Source organism: Hyperolius riggenbachi, chromosome 2 (genome assembly GCF_040937935.1).
Source record: "Hyperolius riggenbachi isolate aHypRig1 chromosome 2, aHypRig1.pri, whole genome shotgun sequence".
Lineage (NCBI taxonomy): Eukaryota > Metazoa > Chordata > Amphibia > Anura > Hyperoliidae > Hyperolius > Hyperolius riggenbachi.
The window spans coordinates 67,150,346-67,170,933 of record NC_090647.1 but is presented as its reverse complement, the minus strand read 5'-3'; the positions used below and the strand labels follow the sequence as shown (position 1 = coordinate 67,170,933).

General features: G+C 42.9%; 1 protein-coding gene across 2 annotated transcripts in view; it reads right to left on the bottom strand.

Moving 5' to 3' along the window:
* The window catches only part of DYNC2H1 (dynein cytoplasmic 2 heavy chain 1), a 508,393-nt gene that overhangs the window by 198,356 nt on the left and 289,449 nt on the right, over positions 1-20,588 (bottom strand). For both annotated transcript variants that reach the window (XM_068266870.1, XM_068266871.1), the window contains exons 75-76: positions 13,378-13,450; positions 752-912 (exon numbers count right to left, since the gene is read on the bottom strand). In XM_068266870.1, coding sequence (XP_068122971.1) covers positions 752-912; positions 13,378-13,450 — 234 coding nt within the window. The remainder of the gene's footprint in view (positions 1-751; positions 913-13,377; positions 13,451-20,588) is intronic.

The following is a 20,588-nucleotide window of genomic DNA, read 5'->3' as shown; positions in this document are numbered from 1 at the left end:
TGACTGAGGACCATTGTGTGCCCGAAACATGTGAGCAAACATGTTCTTTCGGTTTCACGTGATTCAATAAAGGCTTAATTTTCACTAGACCCGGGATTTCAAACCGGTCCTTTGAGGTCTGAGATCCTCACACATTTTTGACACAGCTCAAATGAATTGATGGGTCTGAATCAGGAAAGGTGTGGTCCATCAGATAGACATTCCTCTCTTTCTCAGTCCATCCTAAACACTGGCATGGATCTGGCCCTCCAGGCCTGGAGTTCGACACATGTGCACTAGACGGAACGTCACTTCTTCGACGTTGGCTACTTGGGGATTGAGTAACCCGGTTGATGCACTGATCCAATTACAAAATCGGTTGATTAAACTTTACCTTGAAAATTTTACTAACACTAACATTGTCTTCCGACACTCACATTGAGGCGCCTCCTCCCACCCAGTATAAAACCAAAAGGTTCTGTTAATAAAACTGACAGCAATTTTCCATCAAATAATGTACTCTTTAAACTCAGTTCCACTACTGCGTAAAATAATCCTGTGGTACGTGGACCCGAACTCTTGCACAGGACACAATGAAATTTTTTTTTCCACATATAGTTGCTGAAGAAGTCACTGCTCTGTGTTTCTGTGTTTGTTTAGGTAGATCTACATGTCTAAATAGTTCCTTTCAGCAACTGTGACTAGACCGCAGGAGAGCTTTGCTAATGCAGATCTCCGTTTAGTAAAGATAAGGGGCGGAATATATACTCACTTCTCGGTAACACTCCCTTCCCACCTCAGCACTGGCCAGCTCCTGTAGTTCCTGGGACGGGTCGGCTCCGGGAGATATAATAATCAGAATGGGTTCAATAGCCAGGGTGTCTTTACTAAGACGTTTCAGGTTAAGCGGTGCAGGAGACAGTTCTTTAAGCCCTACATTACATGCAAAACAAGAAAAAAGCATTTAGCAAGACAATTGCACGCATCAATCTGGTCATATGCTAAGCAACTCCAATAGAGATTACATCACAACAAATTGTAAAGGCTGGTTCAGACAGGCAGTAAAGGTGGCGGTTTCCCTGGCTATATAAAGCTTCACTTAAAGAGAGTCCCGTTTTTTACTTTATTTTCTTATTCATCCTTCTTCAGCATTAAAAGCTGAATCGCTGCATACCTGCAGCAGAATGAGTTATTTATAGCTCTGAAATTGACCTGCAAAGTTCCACGACTTTGCAAGAGATATATATCTTGCTGCCTGGTAGAGGCAGAGCTTTGCCCTGTAGCTCTGCCTCTACTCCAGTCAATCTCCGCCTCTCCACACCCCTCTCAGTGAAAGAAGACTGAGAGGGGCAGGGAGAGGCGGAGATCAGTAGAGATTGACTGAAGAGGAGGCAGTGCTACTGGCTACCAGGTAGTACAATAAATGCGAGCCCTGGAAGTTTGCAGGGAAATTTCAGGGCTTTAAATAACTCGTTTTGCTGCGGGGATGCGGGGATTCAGCTTAGAATTTAATGCTGAAGAAGGATAAATAAGAAAATAACGTAAAAACAAGGTAAAAAAACTAGACTTCAGTGTCTCTTTAAAGTGGTCTAACACCCAGCATTTCAACTTTGCTTTAAAAGATTGCTTACAGCTTATAAACTATTATGCCAGATTTTTTTTTTATCAGAAATTCACTGAATGGATTAAACATGACATTTTAGTGCTGCATTTAGCTAGAAATCCTCCTCCGTGCTTGCTTGTTTAGTTACAAATGTATCTATCTACAATGTAACAAACAAACACTGCTCTGAGAGAACAAAGAGGGCTTCCCCTGCAGGCTTTTCAAAGGTCTATTTGTATTCCAAATAAAGATACATTTTGTAACTGTAGATAAGAATGGATGCGGATTCCTAGTTAAATCCAACACTAAAATGTCATGTTTAACCCATTCAGTGAATTTCTGCTTAAAAAAAAATCTGGCATAATAGTTTGTAAGCTGTAAGCAATCTTTTAAAGCAAAGTTGTAATGCTGGGTGTTAAACCGCTTCAAAAGGGATCTACCGCCATTCCATGCAAATACATGGCAGCATATCTCGCCTAAACCTCGTGATAGAGCCTGTCGTCTCATGACAACAAAACCCCTGGTAACCGCTGCTGAAAACTTTTCTGCACGGTAGTGCTAAATGAGCCACCGCCAGCCGTCCTGCAGAAGGCTGTGAGAACCAGCTCTGAAATATGTAGACTGCTTTACCACTTTTTTTTTTTCTAACTCCGCCCTTGATGCATAGGGCAAATAAAGCAAATTGAAGATTAAAGGGAGATATACACACACACATGCAGCACAGAGAGAGAGAGAGAGAGAGAGAGAGAGAGAGAGAGAGAGAGAGAGAGAGAGAGAGAAGAGAGAAGAGAGAGGAGAGAGAGAGAGAGAGAGAGAGAGAGAGAGAGAGAGAGAGAGAGAGAGAGAGAGAGAGAGAGAGAGAGAGAGAGAGAGAGAGAGAGAGAGAGAGAGAGAGAGAGAGAGATAGGAGTGACACTTGAAAAATTTGAATATTTTGACAAAGTCCATTTATTTCAGTAATTCAGCTTAAAAGTTGCCACTCATATATGAAATAGGAATCCTTTTCAGGTGTTTTGGATGAATTAGCTGATTAGAGTCTGACGTTTTGATCCTAGAATATTGAACATTTGTACAATAATCTAATGGTCTGAGATTTTGAGGTTTTCATAAGCTGTAAGCCACAATCATCAAAAATTTATAACAAATAAAGGCTTGAGATAGTTTTACCTTTTAAGTTGAATTACTGATATAAATGGACTTTTGCTCGATAATCTTATTTTTTGAGTTTCCCCTGTGTGCATACAGCAGAGTCCCCAGTATCCGGCACCAGCAGGAATCATGCATGTGCTTGCCAGGTTGATTAAAGGAGTACTGTGGGGGAGGGGAGGGGTAAAGAGATTTGAACTTACCCGGGGCTTCTAATGGTCCCCCGCAGACGTCCTGTGCCCGCGCAGCCACTCACCGATTCTCCAGTCCCCGCATCCAGTTCACTTCTGGAATTTCTGACTTTAAAGTCGTAAAAACCACTGCGCCTGCGCGGCCGTGTCCTCGCTCCCACTGACGTCACCAGGAGTGTATTGCGCAGGCCCAGTAGTCTGTGCCTGCGCAGTACACACCTGGTGACGTCAACAGGAGCAAGGACACGGCCGCGCAGGCTTTTACGAATTTAAAGTCGGAAATACCAGAAGTGAACCAGAGGCGGGGACAGGAGCATCGGTGACAGTACTCCTTAAAGAGGAACTCCAGTGAAAATAATTTAATATAAAAAGGTGCTTAATTTTTTACAATAATTATGTATACATGATTTAGTCAGAGTTTGCTCATTGTAAAATCTTTCCTCTCCCAGATTCACATTCTGACATGTATTACATGGTGACATTGTTACTGTGGGCAGATTATGTAGCTGTTCTGGCTTTAACAGACAGCTATAAACAGCCATTTCCTGTGTGTGTCATTGTTACATTGTGGCAGTTTGCCCAGAGTACCGTACGGTACCAGAGCCTCTTGTGGGAGGGGTTTCAGCACAAAATCAGTCATACAGCGCCCCCTGATGGTCTGTTTGTGAAAATCATTATATTTTTCATGTAAAAGTGGGTATCAGCTACTGATTGGGATAAAGTTCAATTCTTGGTCGGAGTTTCTCTTTAAAGTAAGCAGCTGAAATAGCACAAACCTCCCCCCCCCCCCCCCCCGTCTTACTTGCACAGCCTCCAGCGACGTCTAGCAGCCTTTCTGTACCGCCTCGCGGGCTCCGAGTGGCTTTTCGGCTTCCCTGTGCACGCAAGTCGGAGTGTCAACTGACCCGCTGGCTTCCGTTCACGGTCGCTGGAAGCTGTTATGAGGCCACGAGGAGGCACAGGAAGGCTGGTAGACGCCGCTGGAGGCTCTGTAAGTATTTCAGCTGAACTGAACATGAAAAGTTTCCCCCCTACCCCAGTTATCTGCACTTCGATTTATCTGACACAAGTGATGAAGATTAAGCAGAATTGCTTAGACAAGTGAAAACGCTCAATAGCGAGGCTAGATATCCATTCCCGTGACTCCAGCAAGAGGCTACAGAAGAAAGAATCAGGTCAGGCAGAAGGAGAGGGGACACTCATACAACAATTTGTGCATCAAACCGTCGTTATAGAGAGAAAACAACATCTATAATAACAGGCTAGTGGATGTCAAGTCCGTCACAGGGAAAGCAATATTGCAGATATAGGTGTTATTGCTGTGTGAGGCCCACAGCAGTAGTGCTCTGCTCAAGCCATAGGTACTTCTCTATGGAGAAAGGTGGAACAGAGATCATTTCCTTATGAATAAGGCCCTAGCTCCTATGTTTTGATTCACGTGTTATGAATAACAATTTAGCAAGTAAGTTTAGAGAGTTTTCTGTGCCTCCAGACACTCCAATATAAATTGCCTTAGGAAGCTAGATGTTTTCCTACGCAACGCGTCACATATTTATAGTTTTTGGTCCGAATAAAGTTTTTGTGCTTTGAATAAGACCTTTTATGTCCCACTTTGGAGGTAAGTCGACCTCCTTTTTTAAGGTGGCCATTGAAGATACAATACTCTGGACAATTGATCGTCCGATTAGATTGTAATATCAATCAGAAAGAATAATTCGGGGCACTAACAGTAGGAAAGCTGCTATCCAGTTCTGGGCCACCGTGCTCGGATATTTCCGCTGGAAGGAGCCCATCCTAAAGCTGCTACTGGGCCTGTGCACACCGCCAACAAGCAGCAATGAGGGAATTGTCAGGGGAAACTGGGCTGGATCCCCTCCGGTGAGGAGGAATGTGGAAGCCTCTTTAGGATCAAAAGGGTTCCCCTTCCAAGGTAAGTACCCCCTAGGGACACTTTTTTCCCTTCAGGTATGTATCTATAATGCTGGCTCTATAACGTTCCTATAGTAAATATGTATACAGATAACATATTGTTATCAAACACTGTTGACAAGATGACAGTGCTATCCTCTATAATAAACCCTAATGTCCCTGCGTCCGTCCCTGTGCCAGTGCTTTTTTGCACTGCGCATGTGCAGGGACAGACACAGAGACACTGCAGCGAGGCGGAGGAGGACGGGGCCAGAAGGAGCGGGCGTGTGCGAGCGCGGTGGGCACGTGCATCGGGCAGATGGGCGTGTGCGTCGGGCGTGCGCATGGTGGGTGCGCCGGGTGCATGCGCGTGGAACACGAGGTAGACGCATGCGGCGGTATTAGTCACGCACCTAGCCCATTTTTAAATGGGCCAAGTCACTAGTATAAAATAAAATACTAATAATAAAAAATGGGTTTGTGTTCAGAATGGACAACCTCTCAGGGGTGGCAGACTTTTCCTCCGTAATACCTTATATACTCGCGTATAAGCCTTATTTTTCAGCACAACAAAATGTGCTAAAAAGTTGCCCCCCTTGCTTATATGGGAGTCAGTGAAGCAAAATGGATGGTGGAGGTTTTGTTACTGGCAGAGGAGTGTAAGGATTGTGCACTAGCGATCCTGCTCTTGCCAGCTGCCTCCCTGCTGTGTTCATGCCCCCATCCCCTGCAACATGGTGTGCTGAGTGAGCTGCTCAAGACTAAATGTGTCCCCTGGCTTGTGGAGCACAAGCAACGTGTCAGCGGTGCAATGATCAGGAATTCTTCCTGTGTGGTAATTGCTGTGTCTTATATCTATGACGCCATCTAGTGTAGACACAGCTGTATCATCCTTGTGGCACATCTGGCTATAGGGAGGGGGGCTGACTTGTACTGGGGTAACATCTGGCTACTGTGGAGCGGGCTTTACTGGGGAGGGGGCTTATCCGCGAGTCAATCCCTTTTTCCTGGTTTCTGAGGGAAAAGTGGGTACCTCGGCTTATATGCAGGTCGGCTTATATGCAAGTATATACAGTATATTATTTTTCTTATTTTTGCAAGCTTAAAACATGGAAACAATAACAAACCAATGATTTCATGCCTTTGCTTGTTTTAAATGAGGTGTAGAAAACCCAGGGGAAAAACAAATCTTTAGTCATGGGTAATGGTACAATTAAAAACAGTCTAGTGAGGAAAAGAGTTGTAGTCCAAGTCCATCAGCACTTTGGTGCAGAACATTGTGTAATTTGCCAAGGGGCTGCTAAAGAATGCAAAATATTATTGCTGTAACTTATTTACTAGAAATGTGTAACATTCCACTGGCCGTGGATGAGAGGTTCTTATAAACACCAATTACCCTTCATTACAAACAACCCCCATCCACGTGGCAATAACCCGAAGCACGTGAGGCTCTGTGGAAACTTCTCTCTCTAGTCATGAATCTAATAAATCAAAATTAAACTCTTTATTGTGGGATTAAGTGGACAAAAAACAGGATCTCATCAGATAAAAATGTTGTAAACAGAGGGCTTTGTTTAATTTTCCGGTTACTTTACAATTTAACCCACAATTGTAGATGCTGCATAGGATTTAAAGAGAACCCGTAACCAAGAATTGAACTCCCCCCCCCCCCAATCAGTAGCTGATGTCCCCTTTCCCATGAGAAATTGTTTCATTTTCTCAAACGGATCATCAGGGGGCTCTGTGTGGCTGATATTGTGGTGAAACCCCTCCCACAGTGTGATGTCAGGACCATCGTCCTGACAGTTTCCTGCCTGTGAACCTCATTGCATGGTGGGAAATAGCGGTTTACAGCTGTTTCCAATTGCCAAAAAAGCAAGCAGCATCTCCTTCCACTGACATCACCTACCAGCAGTAAAAATGTCACCATGTGATAAATGTCAAAATGTAAATCAGGGAGAGGAAAGATTTTACAATGGGCAAACATTGACGAAATCATTTATACATAACTATTGTAAAAATGTAGCACTTTTTTTATTACATTATTTTCACTGGAGTTCCTCTTTAATCCATTTCTTAATTGTTGTTGAACCATAGCTCCAGTCATGGAAATGGGACAGTGAAAACGTGAGTCCAGGGGTACCCACAACAGGCTCAAGGGGTCCCAAACGCTTGATTCCACAAAGGCTAAACAAGCGGTTCCCGCTCTGCATCTGAGGTCTGATTGGCGAGTTGATATTTGAATTGTTGTGCATGCACTGGTGCAAGTCTTTACCTATAGTTCTCCATCAGGTCTGGCTTACACAGGTGTATACCTGACAGCCACCCGCCCGCCCTGAGTGGCGGAGTTATGGGTTTTTAATGGTTGTTTGTGTGGTGTTTTGTGCATTTGGCTTTTTTGGCAACTTGAGAAAGGCCAATCAGGCCGAAACAGCGGGCTGTCGTTGCGGTCATTTTAAATGACCCAACAAAGTATCAGAGTTTAGAATACTAGCTTGTGTGGTGTCGATCCTTTGTGGAATCTATGGATACAGGACAGTACAACTGACGCTGTGGCCATGCTGAAAACCAGCACCCTTTTATTACAGGTAATACCTGACACACAAAAGTCTTGAGTTATGTTCTCTGACCCTTACTATTCCATCCATCCATCCATCCAGCCATAAGCTATAGAGCAAGCGTCTCAGAAGAACATCTTTGGACTTTTTTTTTATCACACTTAAAGGGCCGTACGGTAATAATCCTGCATTCAGAGAAATACCAAATGCAAGATTTCAAGTTTTTCCCACAAGCAGGAGTCTCGTGATAATTTACAGTTAGAAGGCAACTGGCTCTGTTTAAAAGGAAATCCATATTGCAGCCTCCATATCCCTCTTGCTGCAGTTTCCATATAAAATTCAGAGGAATCGCAAAAAGCAAATTATATACAAACACACAAAACATGCGACCACTCTGAAATAGGTAGGTTTGCGGCAACCACAATCTGGGGAATCAGTTGCATTTCCTAACAAGTGTCACCCCTGCCTAAAAGCTTTCAAAATGACATTTTTAAACATGCCGCAGCGTGTCAACAGGGCAACATTTTGGCTTCAGATCCAGCAGCTGAAGGGAGAAAAAGTTCTGTAAGAAAGATCTCCCATTGTGAACACCGTAGGCCAAACTCTCAAAGCAAAGTCAGGCCAACTGTTTGTCTGGAAGGATGTGCTCTGAAAATAGCCTGCTTGGCAGGAAATAAAGGACAGAAGATGTCCTAACCTGCTTCAAACTGCCCGACCAATAAGAAATATTTCAAAAGGGACAGACAGTAAACAGGATGGCAAAACAACATTAAAATAAACAGCAGTAGTAAGGGGAATGCTTGCAAGCTTTCAGGAATATTGCGTATTCATATAGCATGCCTAACTTGCCGTTATTTTCGATGTAGATGTCAGCCAAGGGCTCTTCTGAAGATTCAGCTATCTCCAGGCAATTATATATTTTTTACCTAATGTATGTATAGCATACGGTATGCTGTATATATAATGGACAGTCACAGAACTCTCTCAGGAGAGCGTCTCCTGCAGAAAGATAATGCATACTTCACTGCTGACTTCAGGCTGGCTCGCCAAAACTGCAACTGCAGCATTTATTCTGTGTTACAGGAAAGACGGTATTCTTTTTTTCAATAAAGCATGAGGCCTACAACACCCTTCTTTGCCTGGAACAAGATGTAGGCTGCCATTATAGCAGTGACATAACTCCAAATCATGGGGCACCCAGCAATACTTTGATGGGGCCCATTAGTGTTCACAACTCTTCCCTAGCCTCCCGTTGGTGACCCTAACAGCCTGGGGCCCATCTTATAAGGTTTATAAAACAAGTGTGGTCATCAGGATCTTCATATCCATAACATGTGTAAACACAAGAACACCTGTTTTGACGTATCGAAGAGACGTGAAGGTTAGTAGCTAGCAGTGGCATCTCTGGAGGGTTGCAGGGGTCCCATCACCACTGCGTCACCTGCTACCACACTTGTGCCTCCCTTCCGGGCCCCTCTGCCTCTTTCAATCAGACCTCAGATCTGCAGTGACCGAAGAGAGGCAGAGCAGGGCACATACTACCCGTGGACGGGACACTTTAAATGCGGAAGTGACGTCATTGGTCACTTCCCGTATGTAGAATGTACCAGGTCCAGGCAGGTAGCGTGCGCCCTGCTCTGCCTCTCTCATGTTGTGCAGATCTGAGGTCTGAGAAGCAGTAGTGCAGCGACCAGCCATCCCACACAGCGAGGCAGCACCCAGCAAGGCAGCACAAAGAAAAGCTATTTTAGTATTTGCCATAGGCGCCGCATTACCCAGATACGCCTCTGGTAGTTACCCCCCCCCCCCCCTCTCCTGTATTAAAACATTTACACAAGGCCTGACACCCCCCCCCCCTCCCCCCTTCCATTATCCCTTGATGGGTTGTTTTAAGTTAACCCACTACAACTGTATGTGTTTTCCTAATGCTTTTTCCAGGAAGAGAAATCTGCAGAGATTGTAGATTTGGCCACCATCTGTCACACAATGCTGATAAATATGAGTGAATTTGTATTCAGGCTTCCTGTCCGTCAGTGATCTGCTCTCCCTTGCATTCATCAGTGTAATATGCAGATGTGAAGGCCAGAGACAAGGTTGTCATGGTGACAGAAGATGCAGTCGGCACACCCGCCTACTCTGATTTTATGCTCCGTGGATGTTCATTCACACCAATAAAAACATAATGAATCGCTGAGAACAAACAACCGGTGTTTATTTGCATCATTCACGTAGCTTTCAGTTCTGGCGTAGGCTGCACATCATATTTACAAGCTTTGCACAGAAAACTAGGTCTTAAAGAGGGCCCTGTTATCTACATGCAGCAAATCTGAGCGGACACTCGCTGCATCAGGCAGGGATTTTCCACCTTGACTGGTTGCAGGCCAGGAAGCCTTCAGGGGGACACCTGTGCACACATTTTCCACTACAGCAATCATGAAAAAAAGGAAGTAAGTTTTATAGGGTAAACTTTTGTTTGCTGTAAGCAGGTAAGCAGGTGCTATCAAATTCATTCTGGCTGTCCTCCAAGTGGAGAGTGGACTGGGCAATACAAGTCAGGGCCCTGGAGATCTCAGCAATGGTGGTAGATGAGGGCTCACCCTGTGTGTCCTAAGTAACTATCAAATCACCCTGCAAAAAATGATGGGTTGCCAAGTCTAGTGGGTGTCAGACTGCCTTCCTAACCAAAAGCCCCCAGGTCAAGGCCAAGGGCGTAACTAGAGGGGAGAAGCACCTGCGACTGCACGGGGGCGCAGAGGTATGGGAGGGCTTCAACTACTAGCCTTCTCTTTCTCTGATACCCCAGATTAGGTGTTTTTGAGGCTTCACTTGTTATGGGTGTGATGGCCAGACTTGTTTTATGACCCTCTTCTGATGGACCACCAGGCTGTGAGGGTCACCAAGGTAAGGGTTATGAACATAAAGGGGGCCCCATCAAAGATTTGCTGGAGAGCCCCAGGATTTGTAGTTATGACCCTGGTCAAGACCCCAGTATTGCCCCATCAGTAATGGAAAGAACAGGACAAAAAACCCGGCAGTGTGTGGAGGGCACAACTGACTGACAAGACTGACTCACAAGGCTAACTGACTGGTGAACTGGACTAGTGTGCAGGACTAGCTGTCTGGACTGGTGAACTGAACATTTATTTATTTAAGTATTTATATAGCACCCACATATTATGCAGCTCTGTACAGAGTATATAGTCTTGACAAAAACTGTCCCTCAGAGGGGCTCACAATCTAATCCCTACCATAGTCATATGTCTATGTATGTATTGTGTAGTGTATGTATTGCAGTCTAGGGCCAATTTAGGGGAAGCTAATGCACTTATCTGTATGTTTGTGGGAGGAAACCGGAGTGCCGGAGGAAACCCACCAGACACGGAGAGAACATACAAACTCCTTGCAGATGTTGACCTGGCTAGGATTCGAAACGGGGACCCAGCGCTGCAAGGCAAGAGCACTAACCACTACGCCACTGTGCTGCCCTTGAACATAATGATGGTACTGACTGCAGGCAGAGCAGGCTGCCTAGACTGGTGGAAATTACTGTTAGGCTGTACTGGCAAAAAGAACAGACTGACAAGCCAAACAGACTGACTGCACTGGTGAACAGGGCTGACTGGCTGGTCTACAAGAGAGCATTGACTGACTGGATTGAAACAGCCTAGAGACAAATGGCTCAATCAAATTCACCTCTTCTCCTTAGTTTCTCCTATATGATATTTTGCATATTTTCAATAAAATGTCTTTTAGGGCCCATTTCCACTATAGCGAATCTGCATACAGAGATTCGCATAAGCAATACAAGTGGATGGGCCTGTTTCCATTTGTCAGGATTTCTTTGCGTTTTTCTGTGCAGAAAAAATCTGCACGGCAGAGCCAACAGAATTCGCACACTGCAAGGTGGTGTGCAATTCGTATACAATGTAGTTAATAGCAAATTCGTTTTCGCATTAAAAACAATGTAAAAGCACATCAGCAATGACATGGCTAAAACAGCTTAACGCGAAAACGCATGCGATTTTGCATTAAAATTTCCATGCATTTTCGCATCCGCATGTGAATTTGCTCATCCGTTTTCTGCAGCAAATTTGCACAAGTGGAAACGAGCCCTTAAACATCCAGCAAGCAAGAAAATAATTTTGACAGTACGTTTTTCTTTTCACACACTATTTGGTACCGGTACTTTTTCAATTGCAGAGTGCTGAAACGTTATTCTAAACAGAATATGAAAATTATCTTCTGAGAAAACTCAAGAGAAAAAGTGAATGGATCGGGCCCAATAGTGTCTTTATGTAACAAACATCACCGAGCACCTCTAGCCAGGGTTAAGTAGTTCTGGTCTTGGCACTGTGACAAAAAGGCATGTGCCTACCCCCCCCCCCCCCCCCTGCAAAAAAAAAATACAAGGATGCACCATGCATGCTACCTGAGGGCTCTTTTGCATTATACAACGCATGCACTAACCTGATTTCGTGCACGGGACGTTAGGAAGTAGCGGTTCGACGCTGATCTGCTGCGGTAGTTCTAATACACCCGATGGATAAACGCCGGCACTGGACAATTACAAACTCCCAGATGCGTTTTAACGTAACGCTCTGGAACGCATTGTCTAATGTAAGGAGTTTTGAATCGGGATGATACCATTTATTGGCTAACTTAGAGATGGATAAACAGTGAGCTTCCGTTTTAAAAAAAGCCTTCGTCGGACTGGTTCCTGTATACACAGCATGCCACAACCAGCACAACGTTTCGGGCGAGGTGCCCTTTCTCAAGTGCTCTAGAGAGATGGGAATCCGCTGAGGGTTGAGTTCCTTGTGGGATTTGTATGGATTGACTGATCTTATCAATTTAGCCAGGATGCCTGGGAAAGCCTCCTCAGTAACAGTTGAGGCATCTAATTACATTTATGTTTGCTAAAGAATGTTTCTCCTCTGTATGTCAGTGTATATAAGCTGTGTTTTTCAGTATCTGTCAGGAACCAGTCCGACGAAGGCTTTTCATAAGCCGAAAGCGCACTGTTTATCCATCTCTAAGTTAGCCAATAAATGGTATGATCCTGATTCAAAACTTCTTGCTTTTACTCATGGCTAACACGGTACAACACTCTACTGCTTTGTCTAATGTGAAATGTAACATGAAAGTCAAATAGACTCCTAGGAGCGATCCGTCAAAATGCACGGATCAGCTTGCAATGTGAAAGAGCCCTAAGAGTACAGCCTGGGACGGCGTCAGAGGACACAGGGGGGCAGTGCTGGATCGGAGCGTGGGTGAGTGTAACTGTAGGGTTTAGGAAAACATTAGCTTACAGTGCTGCGAGATCATGAAATGCAGATTATGGAAAGTACTGTATATTGTAGAGTTAAACTGCTACTTTTCCATAGAATGCCGGCAGTACAGATATAAAGATTTGCCTTAAAATTCCACGACATTCATGAATGCACATAGGCAGTGGTTTTCTAGGAAAGAATGAAAGCATGAAGTATAAATATACAAAGCTCATGGTTATGTTTGTAGCTACAATGCAATTCTGAGAACTTATTATTGAATCATGTGCGTGCGTGTGCGTGTGTGTGTGTGTGTGTGTGTGTGGGGGGGGGGGGGTGTCACCAAACTGCTTACTAATATTCAGACATACAAATAAAATGCTTAGAAGACCTGGCCCTATTTTTCGTGGTATGATTTTATTCTCATGCTGCACAGGAATGGAAGGAATTGGAAGGCAGGTAAGAGACCTTCCTCTTCACACACTTTGATCAATAAGGCCCTAAGCAGGAAAGCAGGTGGTTTGGGCGCACAGTGCGAGCACCCAAAATAGGCGCCCATTAGTAATGTTATACTGTGCAGGGCATTACATCTTCTTGCGAGTTGCGACCGCTCCGGAGGGGGAATAATATTTTATGACGTCGGGGTTTTGAGCTGCAGCACGGCGAGTTGCCATTCACCAGCAGAGTACATACATGTACGCCTGAGCGGAGGCATCTAATCTTACCCAGAGTCCTGCATGCAAATAACGCCATCGCGCTTTGTAGTCTGTCTGGCCGAATGGCTTGTATCACCAACACCTTAGAAAGTAAAAACAAAAAACACTAAATAAATAAAATACAAACACCTGTATAAGACTTTACTTAAAGGACATCCGAGGTGAAAATAAACCAATGAGAAAACAATTGTATCTATCCTCCTTCTCTAAAAATGACTATTTTAGATATCCCACAGTTTTATTTTATGTTTAAATCTAGTTTTTAAAGTTTTTATTGTCTCTGCTCAATGACCCCTTTATTGAAGTATGCCAGAGCTGAAATCTATGAATTATTGACCCTTTGTATCTCTTTCCTGCTCTTAGAAGCTATTTACTGACAGGAAAGTGTTTTATGATTGTAATTACTTATCAGTGAGGGCTATGGTATAGTCTGACCCAGTCCCAACCCAATCCCAAAACTGTCACTTACATACCTGAAGTTTAACTTTTTCAGGCAGAGAAAGAAGAAAAGGAACACAGCCTAGTTATTTGTGCGCTTGGCACTGTACATACACATGTCTATTTCATCATGTCACATGTCACCTCGGTTGTCCTTTAAATGTCTATACAGAATAATTTTACCAATGGCATGAAAATAAAACAAGTATTGACAATTACATACTTTTTATGAGCATCCCAGCCAAACCTACATTATACGTTTACATACCCAGGCAGAATTTATGATTTCTTAACCATTTTTCATAGAATATGAATGTCAACACAAAAACTTTTCCTACAGGCATAGTAATTAATAAATACAATTAATTACTAAAATAATAAAAGAGGAACTGCAGTAAAAATAACGTAATGAAAAAAAAAAGAGCTTACTTTTTACAACAATTATTTATAAATGATTTAGCCAGTGTTTGCCCACTGTAAAATCTTTCATTTCCCTGATTTACAATCTGAAATGTATCACTGGTGGCTACATCTTAACTGCTGGCAGATGATGTCTGTGGCAGAAGATGCTGCTTTTTTTGGCAGTTGGAAACAGCTGTTATTTCCCACAATGCAACAAGGTGTTGTCAGTATCTAGGTGCTGACATCACACTGTGGGAGGGGTTTCACCACATCATCAGCCATATAGAGCCCCCTGATGATCTATTTGACAAAAACGTAAGGATTTCTCGTGGGAAAGGTGATATCAGCTACTGATTGGGATGAAGTTCAATCCTTGGTTACAGTTTCACTTTAACAGATACCACAATAATTTCTGGAAACCGTCCATACCGCATACATTCCTGGAAAGCCACGTCACTACGCACTGCGGCAATATTTAATTTGTTACAATTTATCTAAGCCATATTAGCCGTCTATTTGCATAATAACGATAATGGTGTTTGCTGAACTAAACAGAATCGGGCCTGCCTATGTGGAATCTGTAGAAAGTATAAACAATGGCTGGGGTAATTACAGTCTTTAGATGAAATCTGAGAGTTGATGAATGCGTGGCCTTTATGTGAGCTCCGCGGCAGCGCTGGAGACATGATAGGAAGGAGACTAATAAACTCTTCCTTCCACTGCGACTCATCCTCGTTTCCTGCACTGCGGCATAAAACTATCCATTATACACACAAATGAAGGATTGTTAATGGAATCAACTATACCGAAATGAGCTCATAAACGTGTATTAACGATTTCCACCGCTAGATTTCCATTCAGGGCTCTCTAAAGCATTCCTGCTGGAAAGGGATAGGCTTTGTCTATCCCAGAAGTGGGTTGCCTTCAGCACATTGCAGGAGAACTCCGGACAAATGGTGTACATTCCGCAGAGCCTGACAACCATAAGGGGGTAAGATGCGCACAAACTGATATAATGCTGCGTTAGAAACTGCTAAGAAATGCTAAAGGACAGGTGGCTTACCTCAATGACAACACTAGAATATTATAAAAAGTTTTATTATACACTGGCAACGCGTTTCGTGGATCTCCGCCCACTTCCTCAGAGTGATAGCTGTGCCTAGACATCATCAATACATAGGGTACTCAGCGCTTCATACAGATATCACCATGGAGTTGATTCATAAATTAGCAACGGCGGCACTACTTGAGTACCGCGGGTCGCACTAATAGCAGAACTCGCAGTACTTGTGGCTGTAAGTGTAATACTACTGTGTGTGCACAGACGGTGCATGGAAGTATTACCGCTATTTTGAGAATCTACCCCTAGATGAGGTATAGTGAGATCTGTCCAAGCTGTTTTTACCTCAGTTTTATATCTATGTGGAAGCATCTTACCCCCTTGTGCATCTTCCTTAGAGAGAAACCATAACATACAGTAGGATGCCCACTGTTGCTCTAAATATTCTGGTTTCAGCATCAGAAACACTTCCTATATCTGCGTGCATGAAAAAAGGACGCCAGGAAAAGAGGGCCTGGCTGGATAACGAAATGGCGTCGGTGGATAACGAAATCTTAACGATAAACATTGTTGTCAAACTTGGATAACGATAAATACAGTTTTAAAAACAGATGGGAGAAAATTAACGGAAAGATATTAACGGTAAAAACCGTTACGTAATTCAACAATACAGCTTAACCCAACCCTACTTTCACACAGAACCCTCCCTTGGTGGTGCCTAACACTAACCACTCCCCTGGTGGCACCTAACCCCAACCCATCCCCCGGTGGTGCCTAACCCTAAACAGCGGATCCCCCCCAGTACCTAACCCTAATTACCCCCCTGCGGAGTCTAACCCTAACCACTCCCCCTGGTGGTGCCTAATCCTAACCACTCCCTCTGCAGAAACACCCTTTAACACATGGAAACGATAATATATTTGATAACGTGAAATCTGTACATGCAAACTAAATAATATGACAAAACCTATAATGTTGCAAGCTTCTAAAACGATCACATACTTTTAAAACTATAATGTTGTAAACAATATTTATTGGGCGCCCTTTTTTATGCTTTTTTTGCTTATTAACCATAATTGCATTCCAGTCTTTTCGTAGACCCTCAACCAGCACCCTTTTTTCTGCTACCCTACAGTGGTTTGCAAAAGTATTCGGCCCTCTTGAAGTTTTCCACATTTTGTCACATTACTGCTACAAACATGCATCAATTATATTGGAATTCCCTGTGAAAGACCAATACAAAGTGGTGTACTTGTGAGAAGTGGAACGAAAATCATACAGGATTCCAAACATGTTTTACAAATAAATAACTGCAAAGTGGGGTGTGCATAATTATTCAGCCCCCTTTGGTCTGAGTGCAGTCAGTTGCCCATAGACATTGCCTGATGAGTGCTAATGACTAAATAGAGTGCACCTTTATGTAATCTAATGTCAGAAAAAATACAGCTGCTCTGTGACGGCCTCAGAGGTTGTCTAAGTGAATACTGGGAGCAACAGCACCATAAAGTCCAAAGAACACACCAGACAGGTCAGGGATAAAGTTATTGAGAACTTTAAAGCAGGCTTAGGCTTCAAAAAAGATTTCCAAAGCCTTGAACATCCCACGGAGCACTGTTCAAGCGATCATTCAAAAATGGGAGTATGGCACAACTGTAAACCTACCAAGACAAGGCCATCCACCTAAACTCACAGGCCAAACAAGGAGAGCGCTGATCAGAAATGCAGTCAAGAGGCCCATGGTGACTCTGGATGAGCTGCAGAGATCTACCGCTCAGGTGGGAGACTCTGTCCATAGGACAACTATTAGTTGTGTACTGCACAAAGTTGGCCTTTATGGAAGAGTGGCAAGAAGAAAGCCATTGTTAACAGAAAAGCATAAGAAGTCCAGTTTGCAATTTGACACAAGCCATGTGGAGAATCTGTGGCAAGATCTGAAAACTGCTGTTCACAAACGCTGTCCATCTAATCTGACTGAGCTGGAGCTGTTTTGCAAAGAAGAATGGGCAAGGATTTCAGTCTCTAGATGTGCAAAGCTGGTAGAGATATGCCCTAAAAGACTGGCAGCTGTAATTGCAGCAAAAGGTGGTTCTACAAAGTATTGACTCAGGGGGCTGAATAATTACGCACACCCCACTTTGCAGTTATTTAAAAAAAAAATGTTTGGAATCGTATGATTTTCGTTCCACTTCTTACGTGTACATCACTATGGCCTCAATTCACTAAGCTTTATCAAACACTTTACCGAATGTTTGATAATTTACCTCATGGTTAATATCTAATTTTGAATTCACTAAGGTGTTATAGATTTATCAAATGTTTTATCTATAAAACATTCAAGAAATCTGTAACACCTTAGTGAATTCAAAATGAGATTTTAACCATGAGGTAAATTATCAAATGTTCGGCAAAGTGTTTGATAAAGCTTAGTGAATTGAGGCCTTTGTGTTGGTCTTTCATGTGGAATTCCAATAAAATTGATTCAGGTTTGTGGCAGTAATGTTACAAAATGTGGAAAACTTCAAGGGGGCCGAATACTTTTGCAAACCACTGTATATCTATAAATTGCTGTATATTGACATGGAGCCCCGCCCTCCCACTGAGGTTTAGCCTAGGCTTTTTGTTATGTGGAATTCTCCCCTCCCAGAGCATTCTGGGAAATCAGATATATTTTCTACAGGCTTCAGATCTCTCAGTAAACAAACATTCTGCAGAGATGCACCTGACAGGACTAAAGATGTTGCCCACCTGTGGTAAATTTCCAAATGTAAATCGGGGTGAGGAAAGATTTTACAATGAGGAGACACTGACTAACTCATTTATCAATGTAAAATCTCTCTGTAGAGGAACTGTAGTCAAAATAACAATGAATAAAATTGCTTATTTCTTTTACAATATTCCTTTATAAATGACTGTCAGTTTTTGCTCATTGTAAAATCTTTCCTCTCCCTGATTGACGTTTGTATCCTTATCACAGGCGACTACAGCTTTCGTACTGTCTGGTGATCTCTGTGGAATGTTCATTTGCTGAGCGTTCTAAAGCCAGTACAAACTATACCTTGTCTCCCAGAAAGATCTGGTAGGGGAGAATTCCACATAACAAAAAGCCTAGGCTCAGTGGGAGGGTAGGGCTACATACCTACATATAGCAATATATAGATCTAGAAAGTGTTTCTGGTGCTGAAACCAGGATATTTAGTATAACAATGAGTATCCTAAATAATTTACTGCATCCTACCATATGTTATTACGGTAGTTCTTTAACCACTTAAAGTGGTCTAACACCCAGCATTTCAACTTTGCTTTAAAAGATTGCTTACAGCTTATAAACTATTATGCCAGATTTTTTTTTAGCAGAAATTCACTGAATGGATTAAACATGACATTTTAGTGCTGCATTTAGCTAGAAATGCTCCTCGGTGCTTGCTTGTTTAGTTACAAATGTATCTATCTACAATGTAACAAACAAACACTGCTCTGAGAGAACAAAGAGGGCTTCCCTGGCAGGCTTTTCAAAGGTCTATTTGTATTCCAAATAAAGATACATTTGTAACTACTGATAAGAACAGATGCGGATTCCTAGTTAAATCCAACACTAAAATGTCATGTTTAACCCATTAAGTGAATTTCTGCTTAAAAAAAAACCTGGCATAATAGTTTGTAAGCTGTAAGCAATCTTTTAAAGCAAAGTTGTAATGCTGGGTGTTAAACCGCTTTAATGATAAGCTGACTTATAAAAATGTCCTACCTCTTAAAGCGGTATAAAACCCTGACATAATATTTAATAAAACTTGTTTTCCTACTTTTTATATGCCATACGGTTAGCATATTTGCTTTTGTGCATAAGTATTATTATTCATTGAGAAATTATACGTTCCTAAAGTACACTAATTTTACTCTGAGAGCTGACTCTGCATTTTATTTATAACTGATTTAGTCATCCTCTAACTTAATCAGAAAGCATCAGAAAGCCTTTATGCTTGTCTGACTGTTCAGGGGACCCGGCAGTGTGAGAGAAGGCTTTGTTTACATGTATCACTTGATACAATTAAACACAAGATAACATTATGTAAAGTTCGGAAGCGGCCAGCTCTGCTGGAAGGGAAGCTTCTAAAGCCTGTGTTAACCCTTTGAATGCAGTTCTAGTAAATAGTTGCTGTAAATAATCTATTAAAGCAAAGTAGAAATGCTGGGTTTCATTCCGCTTTAATGGCTCCAGGACGTTTTTATAAGTAAGACAGTGCTGCTGCCGCTGTGCGCGCTCCCACGCATGCATGGGCACACTCCCACGCGTACACGTGAAAATAGTGGGGAAAAAAACCCCACCATAGAAAAAAATACACCTTTATTTCCAAATACTATAATGTCACCATACTTTGGGTTTTATGTACAGTAGCAGTGTTTATATTAAAACTATAGGGGATGAAATTGGAGAAATAATGTATTTTTTCATTTTTTCCTTGTTTTTCCCCTTTATATCAACCCCAAAAAGCCCAATTGGTGGTGAAAAAAACAAGATAAAGATCATTTCATTGATTAGTAGTGATTAAGCTATTGGCAAATGAAAGGGATGAGCACTGAAAGGTGAAAATCGCTTTTGTCCATTAGGGTAAAAACCACTTTGGGGTGAAGTGATTAAAGGGACTCCGAGCTCTAAAAATAAACAAAATTGGTACTTACCTGGGGCTTTCTCCAGCCCACTGTAGGTCAGGAGGTCCCCCGACGTCCTCCTGGCTCCTCTCCCGGTCCCTCCGCCGCATATTGCACCGGCCATCACGCCGCCATCACGCCGCCCGCGGTGATGACACGCAGCGGCCGGCGTGATGACGAAGAGCGTCACTGTTAAGGAAGTGGGAGCCCGGCCCAGTATGCAGCGGAGGGACCAGAAGAGGAACCAGGAGGACGTCTGGAGACCTACGGTGGGCTGAAGAAAGCCCCAGGTATGTACCAATTTTGTTTATTTTCAAAGCTCGGAGTCCCTTTAACTAATGCTGTTGAGGGTGTCCCCTTTAACCCATTAGCAACTTCAATAGAGTTATCTTGTTTGAGATAAGTGCACTGCTTTTGACCTCAGTCAGCAGACCCACGTTGTGCTGTAAATATTTGGAATGCTTTGATCTCTCTCTACTAGCAGAACATATAAAAACTGAAAGCAGAAGTCCTCTATTATTGTCTCACACTGCCCCCTAGTGACAAGTGGCCATAAATACACATTACAGCAGTACTTATTAGAAGCAGGGAAATGTAACAAATAAGACATAAAAAATGTGCTATAATAAATTGGCCTTGAGCACCTGCAACCTTCTAAATAAATTGGCTGCTA